This window comes from Artemia sp. Qi Xiang Cuo, chromosome 18, assembly GCF_049724085.1.
Source record: "Artemia sp. Qi Xiang Cuo chromosome 18, ASM4972408v1, whole genome shotgun sequence".
Classification (NCBI taxonomy): domain Eukaryota; kingdom Metazoa; phylum Arthropoda; class Branchiopoda; order Anostraca; family Artemiidae; genus Artemia; species Artemia sp. Qi Xiang Cuo.
The window spans coordinates 40,263,253-40,283,419 of NC_142811.1; the positions used below are offsets into that span (position 1 = coordinate 40,263,253).

Consider the following 20,167-nt stretch of genomic DNA (forward strand, 5'->3'; position numbering starts at 1 on the left):
GCAGGGGGGGGGGCAATTTTGTTTTTACTTGTTTTTCTTCCATGAAAATGCCAATAAAATATATTTTCAAAATTTAGAAAGGAATAATAAAATCTAGGGGGAATTGGAAATTGGCACCCCTATACATAGAAGAAATTCCCAAACGTTTCAAAAAAAAAAAAAAATAACAAAGGAGAATTTCAGAACCAGTAACTTGCGTTCGCAAAACCTGGTTCCTCATTCGTCTATTTTTGTACAAAATATGGATGAAATCAAATAACAGCAGCCCCCAGTTTGTTCGCGTGTGGAATGATATTCCCAATGGATGTAAAAAATATTAGATGAGTAGGATTTTCATGCACCAGAAAGAAATTATTATTAGCCTAAATACATAAAATTTTGATTAGGTTAGTAGCTTTCCTTTCATTTAATCTTTCCATTTTAGGGAACATTTTCATTTAATCTTTATATTGTTGAAATTATATATTAAAATTACCTCTCCAAAGTTCAACACAGCGACGTTTTGACCCTCCCCCTCTTTCCTTGCTCTACCAATGCGCACAAGCGAGAAAAATAATACGAGTGGAATTAATTTCCTTACCTGGATATTTAAACGTTTTAAGATAATTTTTCCTTTCATTTTGTTCAAATTAGTGAGAAGTCGTCAAATCTTTCAGCAAAAATTCTCGCGTAAATAAAATCACTTGTCATAACACACTAAATTCAAAACAATTAACCTCCATTTCACAGGACATAATATTCACATTCACAAATCAAGTTTTACAACAACAAAAAGTATCCCAATTTGATCTTAATCAAAATTCGATTTAATTGAAATGTAACTTTCACAGCATTTGAATATAAATCCGTGATGACGATCTGAAAACCCTGCAATTCACAAATGCTTCTAATTTTGAACTGAAGATAATTGAAGGTAAACATTGAACTGAAGATAAACAATTTTAAAGCAGCTTACAGGAAATACTGTGAAGCGCAAGGCTTAAATGTGTAAAACGCAATCTTTAGTCACCACTCATTTCACCCACCATCACTATTTGTACACCAAATTTGGAGAATAAATATCTGAAGACACTGTCTCAATTTTAGAGTTGCGTCAATTCAAATTAACGGTCATGAAGGCAGCTAAAAATATATTAGATACATTTTTACTGAATTTGTTTTTTTTGTTTAATTTTCCTGTTATTCAAAAGTTTAGACCTGTTGTTTACCTCAAACAGATTTACTTATCCGGCTTCTTTCAGAGTTAATCTTCTTTTTATACAGAATATGTGACACAAGTGGTAATTCGCTTGAATATTAGAGTTAATTCTTGAGCGAATAATCGATGGCAATCCTGTTAGCCAATAGGCAGTGAGAATATGTATCCTACTTGACTTCTAGAATTCACCTTTGAATCACTGTAGCTTCAGATTACTATTACCTCTTCGACCACTATATCAAACCTAACGACGTCCAAGAGCTCACCCTAATCCCAGGAGATTATTTATCCAGGGTAAAATTTTTTCCAGCCAGTTGAGGGTAAAATGAGATACAATATTTTCCGCTTGATTTACAAATTCTTGAGAATCGTTGTTACTTAGCAAATGGAGAGGTTAAACATTCCAACATTACAAAACGTGCTATTAAACAACACTTGTTTCAAATCACTTTCATTTCATCTGACGTAAAACAACCAAAAATCGATGAACTACTTGATTATCGTTTCAATAAACGCAGAGGCAAAGTATTCCTACTTTTCGGAACGCATGGAACCTGCTATCAATCGAAACTTCTTTCAAATTTCTTCTGAAGGATGACATCCAAAAATTGATAAACAGCTCGATTGTCTTTTATAAACAGTAAAAAAAAAACTAAACAAATCCAAAAGCTAAGTCTAAGACCAGTCACAAACACAACTGCTGAAAAGACAAAAACCACAAATCTGAGAAGAAATCACTCAAGTAAGAAATGGTGAGAGCGCAGCATCCGGATTTACAGTGAAGTCCAAAAAGGAGCTCTTGAACAAGCTGCGTTTTTAAGAGGCGTCCAGATTCGTTGCCAAAATTCAAGGCAAAACCAGAAGCGACAAGTGCGCGCCTATCCATAAATAATCTCGTAAATTAATTACATGCTTTTCAAGTCCTCTTCCGTAGAAGGTCGAATTACAATAGTCTATTCAAGTATATTTTCTTGCAGTGTTTACAATTTACCACAGGAGAGAAAAACAGAACAAAAAATATTTTCAGCTTTCTAACTCGTACTAAGTAAACAAAAGGAAAAATGAGTTACTCAGCATTTCTTTCTAAAGTTTTCCTGCAAAAATTTAGTAATTGACCATTTTGCTGACACTGTAAGGACCTTGTCACTGATAATCACAGGAATACCAATGAACATTGCTGAAGGGGTGCTCAGAGGATTCCTACATGGGGGTCTAAGCTAGCACAGTGACATACGGCGGGAGAGGCGTGCCCCATAAGTTCGCTATGATAAAATATTTGCAATCATTTAAAAGTTTTAGTTGTGCGTCATGCACCTTTTCTTTGCTTTTTTTCATATTTAGCCCACCTCCCTGAAATACAGCCTTCCCACAAACAACTTGTATGCACGTAACTAGTCTGATACAACCAAAAATGTAAGGTTCGAGGCACAAATATTGGAAATGTGGCAAATTTAGTTTTCTCATTTTTGTTCAGTTTTCTCCCTTTTCTTCTAGAGGGTTCAATATTTCTCCTTCAATGTGCAGACACACTTAGCTTACTGCAATTGATTTTTGTAGCTGACAGCCAATCAAATGCTTTTCATCGGGCACCAGTCATAAAAAACAATTGCAATCGACTGCAATAAGCTATATTAAACGCTGGACAAAAAATGCATATTAAACAATTTTTTAATGCATTTTATAAGTTTTTTGTACACCCCCCCCCCCCCCGAACAAAAATCCTGGATACGCCCTTGTTACACAATATCAACACTAATAAGATTATATGTGAGCGAAAATATACAGCTTCTTCTCGCACTGCATTTTCAAGGTTGCAGCCACAGCTGCAACCTAGTAAAGAGCGAAGCACAGCCCATAATAACCAAAAGTTAAAAAAAACGTTTAGAAAAAAAGACTACCTAGTGAAAAAAATTGTCATTTGACACTAATTCAGAAATAGTAACTATTATTTCGGTTTGCCTTAAAAATAAAAGTTTATTGCGAAAGGAATTTAATGGTGATTTCGAAAAAAGTATGAAACCCCTCGAAAATGGTGTCTGATCAAACTGAAAAGTCTACCATTGGAATCATCACGGTAAAAAACCTAGTTATGGGAAATTACGGTCCCCATCCATTAATAACAAGGAAAATGACTTTTTTTTTGCATGGGTAGCACTGATCTGTCTCTCGTTTGTTTTTTTTTTTTTTTTTCTAGCAAAGCTAGGGGGTGACCAGATTGTCAGAGAGAGATGTGTAATAGCTCATTCGAACGGAAACAAAATTTGTTAGTGCTCTTTTTATGCGACCCAAAAGATTGGCGGGCAACTAGCCCCCGGCCTCCCTAAGGCCCCCCCCCCAAAGTCATCGAATCACAATTTTGAGATAGTCACTTTGTTCAACATAGTTAAAAGGTCTAATATATTTGATTTTGGTGATGATACGACCCTCCATAGCCCCTGAGGAGAGGGCTGCACAGTGTACCGGTATCAGACGCATTGATATCACACGTATCGGTATTGGAATGTTGTTATTGGGTGTATTGGTATCGCAGGTATTTAGACAGATTTTTAGTAGCTCATATAAAAGATATTGCACATATCTACGTCCTTCCAAGAAATTCAACCATCAGCAAGTTTAAAATGGCACTAAAAAACGGCAGTTTTGGTGCCATGTCTCAAATGGAAAAGCTGGGGCTAGTGGGCTACCAGTACTTTTTAGAGTGAAATTTAATGGCTCATTTGAAAGCTATTGCTCGTATTTACGTGATGTTTAATCAATTCTACCATCCGTAAGTGTCATATAGCCCTAAAAACAATACTTTTGATGTCACTTCTTAAGTAGATAAATAAAAAAAACAAGTTTTTTAAACTGAAAGTAAGGAGCGACATTAAAACTTAAAACGAACAGAAATTATTCCGTATATTACAGGGGCTGTCCCCTCCTCTACTCCTTGCTCTTTACGATAAGGTTTTTTTTTTTTTTAAAAAATAAAGTTGTGAGACTTTAGCGTAAAGAGCGAGGCGTAGAAGAGGGGACAGCCCCTTTCATATACGGAATAATTTCTGTTAGTTTTAAGTTTTAATGTCGCTCCTTACTTTCAGTTTAAAAAACCTGTTTTTTTATATAATTTCTGATCGTTTTTTAGTTAATGCAGCTTTTATTTGCATAAAAATTTTACTTTTCTTTTGCTAAATGGATGTCTTTACAAATAAACTTACGTAACTAACTTCTATGTTCGTATAAATTTCTTCTGGCAAAAAATACAAAGTTGAAGAATTTTGCAGATATGAGCTTGAAACCTATGTAATAGGGTTTTCTGATACGCTGAATCTGACGGTGTGATTTTCATTAAAATTCTTTCACTTGTAGGGGATGTGTCCCCCCTCGTTAAAAAATCGAGTAAATTTTCTCAGGCTCGTAGCCTTTGATGAGTAATACTAAACTTAATAAAATTTATATATTTAGGATCAGCATTATAAACACATTCTTTTAATACATTTATTGACATCAAAATTTCGTTTTTAAAAGTTTCGATTACTATTGAGCCGTATCGCTTGTTTTTTTATTGTTTTTTTTATTACGTATATGTTATTACTTATATGAAGGGGTTCTCCCCTTAGTCAATACCACGCTCTTTACGTTAAAAGTTAAAAAAATTTTTAATTCAGAAACCCCTGAATCACAAAGGCCGTTTAATTAGAATAGAAAGCTCTTTTGAAAGCACTAAAAAAAAACTGTAGCGTAAAGAGTGAGGTACTGACTTGGGGGAGAACCCCCTCACATACGTTATAATTTCTGTTCGTTTTAAGTTCTAATATTCCTTCTTACATTTCAGTTGAAAAAACTTGTTTTTTTTTATTTAATTTCTGATCGTTTCTTAAATAATGCTTGGAAATCCGGCGCCCCCTTCATAGAAATGTCCCTTACCCCAAAGAAACATCCTCCACGGACCTATTCTCCAGAGTAACCCCCTCCTCTAGCCCCCCCCTCCAGAAAAAATCCTTCCTGAAAATGGTTGTATACTTCCCAATATCCAATAAATGATGCTGGCAAGTCCGGCGCCCCCTTCATGGCACTTTCCCTTCCCCCATGACAACTTCCTTCATGAACAGATCCTCCAACATAACCACTGACCCCCCTTCCCGCCCCCTACCAGAAAAAAAACCTCCTGAAAACTTCTGTATACTTCCCAATAACCAATACTATATGTTAACATTGGGTAAAGTTCATAACTTTTAGCCCTCACTCTGGGAACTTCGGGGGACTAAGTCATCCTAAAAGACATATTTATCATATTTTCGACCATGCTGAACAAAATGGCTATCTCAAAATTTTGATCGGGTGACTTTGGGAAAAAAATAAGCGTGGGAGGGGGCCTAGTTGACCTCCATTTTTTTTTTTAACTTAAAAAGGGCACTAGAAATTTTTATTTCCGTTCCAATGAGCCCTCCCACGATTTTATAGGAACACTGGGTCGATACGATCACCCCTGGTGAAAAAAAAAAAAAAAAAAAAAAACAAACAAACAAACAAATAAATAAACACGCATCCGTGATCTTTCTTGTGGCAAAAAATGTAAAAGTCCACATTTTTGTAGATAGGAGCTTGAAACCTCTACAGTAGGGTTCTCTGATACGCTGAATATGAGGGTGTGATTTCCATTAAGGTTCTATAACTTTTAGGGGGTCTTTTCCCCTTTTTTTGAAAATCAGTCAAATTTTCTCAGGCGCCTAACTTTTGATGGGTAGCACTAAACTTCACGAAAGTTATATATTTGAAATCAGCATCGAAATCTGATTCTTTTGATATATCTATTGGTATCAGTAACCCGTTTTCTAGAGTTTCGGTTACCATTGAGCCGGGTCGCTCCTTACTTACAGTTCGTTACCACGAACTGTTTGAAAAGCTTGCAAGTATAAAGCGAAATCATCATTGTAATAATTAAGGTCTAAAACCCGTAACTGGATGTTTGCAAGAACACCTCTCGTATGTTCATCCTCCAAGCCCCTTTAAGCTACGCAATTAAGGTAAACGTACTAATATAACAAATCTGTTTGCTAGAGGCGTGGTTCTGTTGGTACAGCGTTCGACTTTGAAATAGAATGGGTTGCGTCCGATTCCTCCTTGTGCGTTTTTTTTTTCAATTATGATTTTCTTCCTTCTATACGATATTTTTCAGATTATTTCAATGTTTTTTTTTGTAAATGTGATGCACTCATTTTTTAAGGCATGCCCAAGGACGGTATTTGGTCAAGTATTTTGATTCAAAAGGGATCATCCAGTTCATGGTTTGCAACGACATTCTGAGTAGATCTCTAAATCTATACCCCAACGAACGACGTAATTTTTTCAAAATTCTGTGAGGGGGGGGGGGGTTGAAATTGGAGTAAATTTTCCCAAATCAAGTGGAAATGACAGAGAAAACTGAAAAACTAGCCGTACAACAAAAAAAAGGTAAAGATGTACTAAAGCAAACTGACCTGTCTCAGTGGATGCTTGAATTATGCATGCTTATCTCAGTTTTGACAACGTTTTTGGAGAAAATAAATTTCAGCTGGGAGGGAGGGGGCAAACTGGGGTCTGGAGGAAAACTGAGGACTGGGAGGGGAAATTACCCCCTCTGCCCCACAGAAAATTACGCCCCTGACCCCAACCCCTTGCCACTAAGTGATTAAAAAAGTGTAGGCATGCGGTTCTGGAACCCCCACTCAAAGTTGTATGTTAAAAGAAGGATTAAAAGAAGGATTACTTATTGTTCTTCTTATTTATTCAAATTATTTACTTGACAGTTCCACCGTGATATTCTCTCCATACGTAAGATTGTGCATTCAAAGAGGAAGAAAGACAAATGAAAACAATTCCTCTGGAGAAACCAGGTAGTTCTTTCCAAAATTTTTGACATGAAAAAAAGCATAATTTGCAATACTATAGATGATATATATGTTAGAAACGATCTTTTTATGAAATATCTATTTGCTTCAGCGCAATGAATGGCTTTTTATTTAGGGACAGGTCAAATGAATCCCTAAACCTAAAGGCACATTTCTGTTGAGCTAGCAAAATTTTCCGCGAGTATGTCGATATACAAACCTGTCTATTCAGTAAACCTTTTGAGTCGAAGCTACTCGCCTGGAGCTACTTTCTTAAGTGTTACTAAATTCAATTTTTTAAAACAACGAATTAAAGATCTATTTCTTCTTTTTCTTTTTTTTACAAAAGCAAACGACATTATGTTTTGATTTTTTTTTTTTTAAATATAAACTTATTTTTTACTTCAATTTTTGTACGGCTTCTTAGTTCAGCTCCTTAATAAGGGTTGAGGTGTCTTATGTCCCCTAGATTGGAGGTTATTAGAAATTATATAAAAAATAAGTTTTCAACAGAAACTAAGGACCAACATTAAAACTTAAAAGGAACAGAAATTATTCCGTATAAATAGAAAAGGTCATAACAGTGCTGTTTCTAAATTAAATTTTTTATTCAAAAGGAGCATAGATTAATTTAAAAAAAAAGGTTTTCCGAGGGGAGTAAAGAGCGAAGTAGAAACTTAAAACGAACATAAATTATGACTTCACAGCCTATCTAACATATATCAATAAAACTAGTGTAAATATATCTACTGGTGATATTTCCCTATGTTTGTAGGATTACAGAAAAGTAGCGCTTTACTGAAAACATAAAACAATATAGGAGTTTTGGTACGATAAAAGTAAACGTTTTAAGGACACTTTTAACAGTATAAAAGTGAAGCATTTTAGAATGTTTTTTTTATTTATTTTTTTCGTTTAGTTTGGCATCACTTTTGCACAATGAGGTCAGTTCAATGATTGACTGTCGTTTAGACCTGAAAAGGACATTTCAAGTTCGAAGTGAATGAATCTTATTTGTATTAGGATTACAAACTCGCTTTAGAATTTGTATCACAACTTAAAATCTTCCGTTTTATAGAGGAAACTAGCTGGATTTCCAAAGTTCATGCTACGCTTGATGTAATCTTCATTTCGAGTTATACTAGGTGAGGGCAAGATATCACCTGATAAATCAATCCATTATTAAATAGACTGGGTAATGGCTCTAAACTTGTCATTTTTCTCCCTAAGTTTTTAAGATACTTTTATTTGTATACTGAAAGTTATTGATACCACAGCTCCTGTAAGACTACGAAAAGCGTTATAGATTAGTTTGTTGTTGTGAGGCTACGTAATTACTTTTGACTCCTAAATCAATATTCTTGCTTTTATACATGGCTTTTGTGTTTTCAGTAATGCGCTAGCTTTCTGTAATCCTACAAACATAGGGAAATATCACCAGTTGATTTATTTGCATTAGTTTTATTGATGTATGTTAGATAGGCTGTGAAGTAATAATTTTTGTTCGTTTTAGGTTTCAACTCCGCTCTTTACTTCCCTCGGAAAAACTTTGTTTTTTTAAATTAATAGGCAAGGATAACCAGTTGGTTTCCAACCAATGTCGACACAACTGTGAGTTCGAAACAGGTCACTTCCAAAAATAATTAGTTTGGCAAAATTTCCGAATAAATAAACATAGTTTTATTCAGTTCTTGAATGTAGGATTCCAAAAAAGTCAAGTCATTTCTTCTTCATTTTCGTTTAATAACAAATGCTATTATTTCCCAGAAGGTGTCATCAATAACTGCAAATAGGCTTGTATATAGGGGAGGGATATACAGTTCAGCCTCCAACCCTGAATAATCATGATCTTCATGAATATTTCAACTTATTCGTACAAAAATTCAAAATATTTTATAATTATTGCGTAATTCACCCGTTCTTCACTTGTTCTGTAATGTCTTTAAGACCCCACCCCCTAAAAAAATACCTCCCAGAACGAATTTCTACTTGTGGGGCTGAAAAAACACCGTCAGTATTTTCATTTTGTTCTGTATCAATACATATAACCCATCTCCAGGTCCAATTTTATTTCCCAAGACTTTGTTCATAGAATACGAAACTATTAAACAAGGTGTTGGTTAGTACACAGGTAAAGGGAACTCTGCGGACACAGCCTCCCAAAATGTCAAGGTTTCATTTTTATTTTTTTCATCCTTTTAAATGTTTCTCATACAGTTTACCCATTATTCCTAATAGATCACACAGAAACGTCAAGTCGGGCTGTAGTATCTTTTGCCACGAATAAGATACGCTTCATCCATTATCGTCTTTCGAAGTTTTTCAGCTCTATTGCCTAACCAAATTATCTATACATTGCACCTTTATAGAAACTTTTTACAAATTAAGACAAGTCAAAATTTCGCTCAGTTTTCTTTCATTTCAAAAAACAGCTTCTACGTTCCCCTCATGGACCAGAAGCCTTTATCTTGTAAGGAAATGTAACGTTGTTGACCTCGAAACTACCGTAGAAAAACCAGTTTCTATGTATTATCCCCGCCAATCGAAACTTAACCGTCTCTGGTCGCCGTTACCGACACAGTATGTTTTGAACTATTTTGAATTAATGTGTTTTTCTTTCTCTTTTTGTAATCGCTCACTCTTCTTCTCTTTTGTAAGACAGGTTTTCAAATAAACAAACAAATTAACCGCCTTTTTTTTAATTTCCACTCCTTTTCAGCTTCCCCAAATGAATTCCTGTGTACTTGCCTGGTAAGCGTGGATTTGTAGCGATGTCTTAAATTATCCAAGCTTAAGATATTACTTTCGGATGCTTACTTCAAGGTCACCAAATAATTACTTCCTTATGAGGAAAAATAAAGGTTTTGAATAAGGCGAACCACAGAACAGAGTTAATTTTTTGGAGGGAATGAGCAGATCTTCAACTGTTTTTCAGGGAAGGGGTTTAGAATACAAGTTCAATCTTTTTTCCAGAATATTGCAAGATTTGACCTACGTAGACTTAAATCCCATTCCCTCTGCCACCAGAGAGGCTACGAGGGTGTCCCTACTCACAATGTTGGTATGAATAACAGCACACCCTTTAAAACTTGAAGTGTCGTCGCTTAAAATAAATTGGTAACCAAGGAAATTCGATAAAACTGAATTTTCAGGAAAATAGGAAAAACAATTATCTTAAAGACGAAAGTATAGAAAAGAAATTTATGTTATGAGTTAATGCAAACGAGTTTAACTAAGTTATTAGAGTAAGTAAAAACATATATTCTTAGCTTGTATTGATATATTCATGAATAAATTAATTGGCACGCAAAGGACCCAAACTATCAAACATGGCCGAATGTCTCCCCTCCCCCATACCCTAAAAAAGACATGGGACTGCTGAAGGTTTAGCAGCAATGTAGGACTGCTTTTTATCAATCACCTTTGTTTATTTGAGCTATAAAATACAAGCTACGTTTTGTTTTGTTGTTCCACTCATAAGTGCATACTCCTTTTAGAAAAAACAAAAAAAAAAACAAAAAAAAAACGAAAGAACCTTTGGAGCGATCAATGCGTAGTTTTAAGTCCTTTCCTTAAATTACAGTCAGCTAAGATAGCTGTTTCCGTTCAGACCGATAAGAAGCGATTTCAGATAGTTGATATCATACATGGCAAAGCTAATGCTGGTTAACCGTTTTATTTTTGTAATTTCAATTTGATTCTATTATTTCAATAGATTGAGGTGTCATTGCCCTTCTACAAAATTCAGTCTTTTTGCTCAACAACATGGGAGTCCTCAACTGTCAACGCTTGAATTCAGTTCAGAACTCTGATAATTACTATACGTGAAGTTTAATCCACTTAACTAGTTTGAAACTTGGCTAACAAATTTTAAATTAATGAGGACATCATAAAATGTCTTAAGGACACCATTTTTCTTTTGTGATGCATCTGTTAAGGTGCATTTATAATCGATGATTCAGTAAAAAACAATGTTTACTTACTCTGACTACCATTTCTTCTTCATCGAATACATTTTCATCCGTATTCACATCCAAACTCTGAAAAAAAGCCATGCAAACTTAAGATGAGATGCAAAAAGAAACCAAAGAAAAACATAAAAACATTTATTGGTTGAAGCTAAAAATACACGAACAATGAAATATGATGAATGACACAAGCGACAATAAAAATATTGGGCAAAATTGCATCGTGCATAAGAAATAAAGCTGAAGCTGAAAGAAAACATGAGACGTTTTCAGTATAATGGTTCACAAACTTGGTCTTCAAACAAGCGTGAGCAACATGGTCTTAAAACAAGGTAAATTACGAAATTCAAAAATGTTTTAGACTCGAGGTTATTGTGTGCCTAATTAATTTTCTACTGGGTGTTAATACCTCCAGTATGATCCAATAAAGTCAAAAGAGTGTCCAGTATGATTACAACATGTCCAGTATGATTACAACATGCCCAGTTTACAGTAACGACAATTTCAAAATGACTATCGCCGGATTAATCATCAACGAACCTGTCAAAATCATCACGAGTATAAGGAATTGCAGGACCCAATAACAACTCAAATAACCACACCATAGGATCCCTCCTCCCTGGTTAAGTGCCCAGGGATAATGTATAATTATGACATAGCATAATTTGAAAAAAGGATGAAGACACACTGAAAACTGTTACAATGTTTTCAGCAGTTTTCAACACAAATAAGTTTTTCAATAAAACTTGTTTTCAAGTAAGAATGTCAAACAATTGGGGATTTATATCTCACCCTGGTGCAAAAAAAAATCACTATTTCAAGTGCAATAGGATACCACTAGGTAGTTGCATTTTCAGAAGCAACTATCGGGTTTCCTATCGACAATTCCGAAGTAGACAGATGGCACAGATAACTTTTCAAGAAACACTTTCTAATGCTTGTAATGTTCCGTATCATATTAATTACGAATAATTTAATTTTTATGCCAGTACATTAACGCGGTAAAGAAGATTTTTATGACCAAAAGCCATCGTCTTCCTTCATACTGAGAAGCTGACATTTTCGATTTCCGATTTGAACACAATGGCCGCAAAATGCCACTTCTACTACTACTACTAACAACTCACCGAAGCTCCAAGCCGCCTGAGGCCAACACAGCTATGCACGCTCCTCCTCCATCCCAATCCTCTTTACACCCTCCCAGGAGGTTCCCATTTCCATTAAATCTTTCTTTATAACTTCCTCCTAACCCAACCGCGGACGACCTACTTTCTGTTTAGCCCTAGACGATTGGCCGACAAGGACACTCTTCGGCAATCTGTCATCCTTCATCTGCAGAACGTGTCCTAGCCATCTCAACTTTTCCCCCATTATAGCCATAAAAAGTGGGATTAAAACGACACTTTTGTTACAGTCTACTGTTTGAAATACGGCCAGTCAGCCGGGAACCCGGAACAATCCGTAGGCAATTTCTCTGGGAAACATCTAGCAAATTTTCATCTACTCTTCAGAGCGCCCATGCTTTAGAACCATATCTGACGACGATCATCACTGTAGCTTCCAATATTGTAATCTTGGATTGCAGACTTATCTTCCTATTCTTCCAAACTTTTTTTTAACTGTGAAAAAACACCCTGTCACCGCAAAATGTCACTGATAAGTAAAAGTGTCCGAAATAAAAATCCCTTTTGATCAGTGGCAAATAGACAATTGCTCCTCATAGATAGGTCTTGACAATTTCTAAACTGATAATTCTCAGCCGAAAGAATAAAAAGAGCGAATAATTCAAACATACTACCGTCACGGCTGCCATGGGGTTAGCTGAATTTCACTGCGCCCCTTCCACTCAGAACATTACACCTCTTTACTAGCTTCAATTGATTATACCACCGTATTCAAAACAAAAGGGAGTATCTCTAACTTTTTTCATACATAAAAATTTCTGCAATGAATCTTCATTTATTAGTCATACTTGCAGAGGCGTTCTTAATTAATAGAGGGTAGTGAAACCTTACAAACACAATTTTTGCTCTATCTTAAAATTATAAAAATAATACATGCGCCCTTTCGTTTTCGTCACATGGTATTATGTCTCTTAGAGTGGCGAATGAAAGCTAGCCGCCACGCGGGCGGCTAGCTTTCGATTCCCACTCGGTGTATTTGTTTTTGTTCTGGAGATTGTTGGTTCCAAGTGTTGGGACGCCCTATACAGTTTAAAAAATCTTTACAGTGCGCTAGCTTAATAGCCAAAATAGCGAGACCAAGTGATTACTTTGTTAAAAAGACCGTGAGACGTTTGGACCACATTCGCCACCACGTCTCTGCATTGTCAAATTACACCTGAAGGTCCCTTTTTCGCTCCTAAAGTTACTTTGGCTGCAGGTCAGTAGGATGGATCGTAAAATTATGAAATTAAGGACCAATACTGAAAACTCATGTTCAAAGCAGTTATTGTTAAGCTATGCTCATTAATTTTGATCCTTGTTTCGAACAAAACTGACACAGCATTGCGAAAATGATTTTTAAACTTTTTCAGATTTGAGATTCTGAAAATCATTTCATTCTAATCAAACGTTTGCAAATTACTTAAGGAGTTTAACTAGTGGGAAAGAGTCTAAAAAATCTTTGAAAGTATCAAAGCTGCTATTAGTAACTTTTCCTTGGGGGGGATAAGTGCAACGAAAAGTTTTGCATTATAATAGTAAGTTTTCATATTTTGGAGGAACAGGGGTCTAATAGGTACATCCTTGGGCACAACTTTCCAGTCTTTAATCAAGTTTAAGCGGCGTTCAGATGCACATAGAGCCAGGCTTGCATGTTAATACAACTAAACACAAATGATGATATCATGAAACGAAGAAGCCTCCTTATTCACCTAACTTCAAGCCAAGACAGAGCCATGGGGATATACAGATGGATGTTTGGTTGAAAATCGCTTCAGCCAAGCACTGCGCTGTGTGCTGAAAAGAAGCTGCTTGGACGTAGATGTTTCACCAGGAACGTGCCATGGGCAAGTGAGTCTACCTAGGTTTGCATATGGACACCGATTTACAACCTTACTGACTGAATCCCCAACTTATTTCAAAGCTTCAAAGATAGAAGCTGTTTGAGAATTAATCGATTTATCTCGAACGAACTAGACTGATCGAATAAAAATGAAGAGCCTATTCAAAAAGGTAACACCAAAATGAAACTAGAAAGAATAATGAATTAGAAAATCCACAAAAAAGAAGTCTTTCCCGGCCCTTCTTTTAAAATATGGTGATTCAAGGCTAAAACATTCTCTAAAAAGTGCTTACATCCGAATAATAGGAATTGATTCTGAGGTATCCACAAGGGGAAGGCTTTTCCCTGTTGTCCCTGACCATAATAAATGTTAATAATTACCTTTGTAAAGAAAATCCCATTAAACGTCCCTGGAGTTGATGGAGTGGCTGAAATCGTGTAAGAGAGTCTTTGGACGATAGGATCAAATCTTACCATTCTTGCATTAGATAAACCACACAACTCAGAACAAACATTGCCCATACTTAATAACATAGTTCTGTATAGAATATACGGAATTAGCCAACAGATTTTCAGTTCCAAAACCCCCCAAAAAACTATATTATTACTGATGATTTGTCTTCCATGTAGTACATTCATAAGATACGGGGCTGAATAAAATAATATAACTTAATTCCACAGGTCAAATAGCCAACATAAACACATAATCTGATGTAACAATCAACATAGCTCTGCGTAACAAACGTAAAGTTAATCAGGAGGATAATAGCTCCAGGAGAGCTAAAATATTTTCTCTTCTCCAACTGTCTATTCTAATATTCTTCTCCAACGTTCTATTTTAATATACTTCAGCATTGTCTTCAATGATTGCTTAAACCGCAGTTCAAACATTCAATGTACAAATACACTTGAGCATAACGGTCAGCATAATTTTATTTCAAGAAAGCAGGAACTTAACGTACTTATATGTTCGAATGCCTCCATTTCTGATAAGCCAACCTCAATGGATGCTGTCATGACGAATCAGACAGCTACACTAAAACTTTAAGTTAGTTTTCTCTAGTCCATTTTCATCAAAGATATTGAACTCTTCATATCATTTATACTCATGCGAGGATATTTACGATTCTTTTTAAAAAGCTCATGAGGATTGTGGAAGTTGGATTCAGGATTACAATAGAATAGCTCCCTCAGTTCCGGCTTTTTTCTTTGACTTGATAAACAATAAACTGTTGCCTTTTTTACATAATTATTCAATATTATATAGGAAATTCCTTCACGTCAAACTTTATTTCTTCTTCAAAATAAAACATTTTATGCAGGATTTTTCATAAGCAGTCACTTTTCTCTAGAGGGTTCGATTTGTTTTTCTCGACATATCCCAACTGTGCCATTATCATCTCTTCCGGAAGATGCTTTTTATTACAAAGCTCGTAAACAAAATTTATCTACATCAAAGTTTCCTCTTGAGAATGTTAGATAATGTTGTCATTTTCTAAACCAAGAACTATATTAAAGCCAACCTTTTTAAACGGATAATCAGAACATTTCAGCAAAAGTCTACTAAAGTAGATGGCATTAAAAGTCTCATTAAAAAGATAATAAGTTACAGATCAGAGTGACAGTCTGACATCATTACAGTACAAATAAAATTTTGAGTAACTTCTAGTTGCATTAGACACACATGACTAAATTACCAAAAGTCAATTCAAATCAGGCTTTAAGGACAGCCTAGCTAGGCACACGAATACCTTATATGCCCTGGGGGCATATAAGGTTTTTATAGAAGGTGTTGTCGTAAAAACTTCAAAACAGGGTCATTGGATGACAGCCTGACATCATTACAGTACAAATAAAATTTTGAGTAACTTCTAGTTGCATTAGACACACATGACTAAATTACCAAAAGTCAATTCAAGTCAGGCTTTAAGGACAGCCTAGCTAGGCACACGAATACCTCGTGTATTCGTGGCAAAATTGTCACTTTTTTTTTATTGCTGGAGCTCAAGGAAGAATCAGATTATTTATTACTGATATCGACACAATAATATATTAATTTATTTTGTCAGTGCAGAGGCTGACTGAGAAATGACAAACCATAGTTATCATTAAAAAAAAAAAAAGCTTGTACTAACAAAGCAAAAATCATTATTTTGAGCGTCAAGCACACCTCCCTGAAAGTTTATCCCGACGTTCAAAATCAGCAGGTTAGAAATCAGAGGCAACGCTGTAGCGTTGCCTATAGAAAGGCCATACGGCTCCAATGTTTTATTATTTTTTTTTTTTTTTCCCAGAGGCACTTCATACGGAAGGGGTCTTCGTAGAAACTTCAAAGGGGGCTCATTCAATTGGAATTCGAGAGTTCTAGTGCCCTTTTTAATAGTCGAAAATGATTGGAGGGCAACTAGCCCCCCCCCCCACGCCCATCATTTCCCAAAATACATCCAAACAAAATTTTGAGATAGCCATTTTGTTCAGCGTAATTGATTTTCAGATATAAAATATATTTTTGAGGAGGACACTCCCCCACAACCCTAAGGGGAAGGGTTTTAAGTTATGCCCTGGGGGCATATGAGGTTTTTATAGAAGGCGTTGTCGTAGAAACTTCAAAAAAGGCTCATTCAATTGGAAATTCTAATAGGCTAGTGCCCTTTTTAATAGTCGTAAGTGATTGGAGGGCCACTAGCCTCCGCCCCCACGCCCATTATTTCCCCAAACACATCCAATCAAAACTTTGAGATAGCAATTTTGTTTAGCGTAGTCGATTTCCAGATAGAAAATATATTTTTGAGGAGGACACTACCCCACAACCCTCAGGGCAAGGGTTTTAAGATATGCCCTGGGGGCATATAAGGTTTTTATAGAAGGCGGTGTTGTAGAAACTTCAAAAAAAGCTCATTCGATCGGAAATTAAAGGGCTAGTGCCCTTTCTGATAGTCGACAGCGATTGGAGAGCAACTAGCCCCCCCCCCCCCCGCCCATCATTTCCCCAAACACATCCAATCAAAATTTTGAGATAGCAATTTTGTTCAGCATAGTTGATTTCCACATAGAAAATATGTTTTTGAGGAGGACAATCCCCCACAACCCTCAGGGCAAGGGTTTTAAGTTATGCCATGGGGGCAAATAAGGTTTTTATAGAAGGCGGTGTCGTAGAAACTTCAAAAAAAGCTCATTCGATCGGAAATTAAAGGGCTAGTGCCCTTTCTAATAGTCGACAGCGATTGGAGAGCAACTAGCCCCCCCCCCCCACGCCCATCATTTCCCCAAACACATCCAATCAAAACTTTTTGACAACCCTTTTGTTCAATTTAGTTGATTTCCAAATAGAATACATTTTTTTGAGGAAGATATTCCCCCAGAACTTTCAGGACAAGGCTTTTAGATATGCCCTAGGAGCATATAAGGTTTTAATAAAAGGTATTGTCGTAGAAACTTCAAAAAGGTTCATTCCATTGGAAATTCAAAGAGACAGCGCCTATTCTAATAGTCACAAGTGACTGGAGGGGAACTAGCCCCCCCCCCTACGCCCATCCTTCCCCCAAATACATCCAATCAAAATTTTGAGATAGCCATTTTTGTTCAGCGTAGTTGAATTCCAGATTGAAAATATATTTTTGAGGAGGACACTCCCCCACGACCCTCAGGGCAAGGGTTTTAAATTATGCACTGGGGACATATAAGGTGTTTATAGAAGGCGTTGTTGTAAAAACTTCAAAACAGGGTCATTGGATGACAGCCTGACATCATTACAGTACAAATAAAATTTTGAGTAACTTCTAGTTGCATTAGACACACATGACTAAATTACCAAAAGTCAATTCAAGTCAGGCTTTAAGGACAGCCTAGCTAGGCACACGAATACCTTCCCATAGTCTCCAATACCTTTACCTTCCCATTTGATTCCATACTCTCTAGCAGCCTTTGCCGAGTTCCTTGGGACAGAGTCCACCAAAATAATATGTATGAATGGAGATAGGACACAACCTTGCTTAACTCCTGAATAGCTTTATTTGAAAAAAGGTGTGTTTTTTTTTCCTTTATTTTTCAAAAAGCTGAAAAACAAAGCGGAGTCATTTCCAAGAATCACAGAAATTTAAAAGATTGCTGATCCATTGAAAAACCGTGATTATCAAGCTTTCCGATTCTGATTCATCGCTTCATTACTAGTTTTGAGCTTTCATAAATAGAAAAAAAGAATACTATAGCCAGTTTATAAATTTGGCAAAGGAAATTAGTAAGTTCACAGCCCCCGCCCCTTCCCTCGAAGACCAATTGTATGAAAACTACGTATTGCAGGGATCAAGAGCAAATTTTGCTAAATTTTTATTTACCTTTTGTGGCTTTATCCCCCACTCCTTCACCCCTGGAAAAATTAAGAAAGGGGGAGGGGGGGACAATGCTACAGAATATTGACAAACGAAATGTTAAATTATTCTCAACCTCAAGAGAATTCAGAGCAAAATCGAAAAAACTCTAAGAGATGAGCAACGCAGATTTGTCAGAGTATGTCGTAGTGCTACTCGATATTTAGCCTAAGGGTCCTAGTCAAACTATCCAATAAATGGCAAATTTAACTATTTTAATTATTTTACTGTCATATGGAAAGTAAATCTATCTATATATATCTATATATCTAAGATATCTCGACAGCATTCTAGCACATGTCAATTCCGACAGAGAAATTCTTTGCCGAATAGCATAGGCTTTCAGTTGTCTTGGGAATTTTTGAAGAAATGATAAATACTCCCAAAAGTTAAAGCATGGAATTTACAATAGCAATGGTCTTTCTGCCTTGCATATGACTGAGAAAGTTGGAGCATTAATGCGCTATTGGAAAGACGACTCCAAAAGTTTAATGATAATCTCACCACGTATGGTGTTGGATAACCCTGGTCTTTGCAATTAGGATGGCCCAAAAAAGCCTTCTGCAGGCTGCTAGAAAGGGAGGTGAAGTTGGCAATCAATGGACTTCAATGGGGGAGCTTTAATTAAAAGCTCAGGGCAGGTTGTTGACCGCTGTCGCTGCTCTATGCGCGTCTAGGCGTAGGAGGAACAAAGTAAGTAAGTAAGAGCTGAATCGGGCAGAAATTAGAAGTCCCAATGTCCTTTTTAAGCAAAACAAGAGTGCACGTAACATAGAAGTGGAAATTTCTGCCATTATATCTCACAAGACAACAATGTTGTCACGAAATAGGACTAATTTGATGGAGCAGAGATCCAGAGATAGGAAAACGACTTAGAACTACCAAAAAAGCTATTGTTGTTACCTCCCAGTTCCAGAAGCTGTACTCCTACGCGGTGGCTCATTTGCCCTTCAACATACATGCAGTCGAAAAGGGATGGTTATTACAGGCCAGTTAAACCTCGCAGTATCCGGTTATAATAGCGCATCTGATAAACGCATAGGGTCGGTGTGTCTTTTTCAGGGGGGAAGGGGTACTTAAAGCCTCAAAAAGCTCCCTTCTACGCCAGAACTTTAAAAGTCACTAAAAATGGGCCCTTCAAATAAATATAGAGGAGTAACCCCTGACATCTCTTCATTAGGGGTATGTTTGGACTAAACCACTATCTATACTGTAAGGGGGTCGTACCTTATTGTTGAAGCAGTAGCTTTGACGGGAAAGCTAATTTCAAATTTAACAAAATAAGTAAGCAAGAGCTGAATCGGGCAGAAATTAGAAGTCCCAATGTCCTTTTTAAGCAAAACAAGAGTGCACGTAACATAGAAGTGGAAATTTCTGCCATTATATCTCACAAGACAACAATGTTGTCACGAAATAGGACCAACTTTGTTGGAGCAGAGATCCAGAGATAGGAAAACGACTTAGAACTACCAATAAGCTACTGTTGTTAGCTCCCAGTTCCAGAAGCTGTACTCCTACGCGGTGGCTCATTTTCCCTTCAACATACATGCAGTCGAAAAAAGAATGGTTATTACAGACCAGTTAACCTCGCAGTGTACGGTTATAATAGCGCATCTGATAAAAGCATAGGGGTCAGTGTGTCTTTTTCAGGGGGGAAGGGGTACATAAAGCTTCAAAAAGATCCTTTCTATGCCAGAACTTTCAAAGTCACTAAAAATGGGTCCTTCAAATAAATATAGAGGAGTAACCCCTTACATCTCTTCATTAGGGGCATGTATG

The 20,167-nt window shown here is 36.4% G+C and overlaps 1 protein-coding gene across 3 annotated transcripts in view; it reads right to left on the reverse strand.

The window, feature by feature from the left end:
* LOC148941495 (disks large 1 tumor suppressor protein-like) overlaps nt 1–20,167 on the reverse strand; it is a 172,071-nt gene that overhangs the window by 124,245 nt on the left and 27,659 nt on the right. Inside the window, exon 3 of one of the 3 annotated variants that reach the window (XM_089104019.1) lies at nt 11,031–11,087. The exons of 1 other annotated variant lie outside the window; for it this stretch is intronic. In XM_089104019.1, the coding sequence (XP_088960145.1) occupies nt 11,031–11,087 (57 nt within the window). Of the gene's footprint in view, nt 1–580; nt 1,948–11,030; nt 11,088–20,167 lie in introns of those variants that run through there. One more of the 3 variants, XM_089104022.1, reaches the window with a different exon arrangement.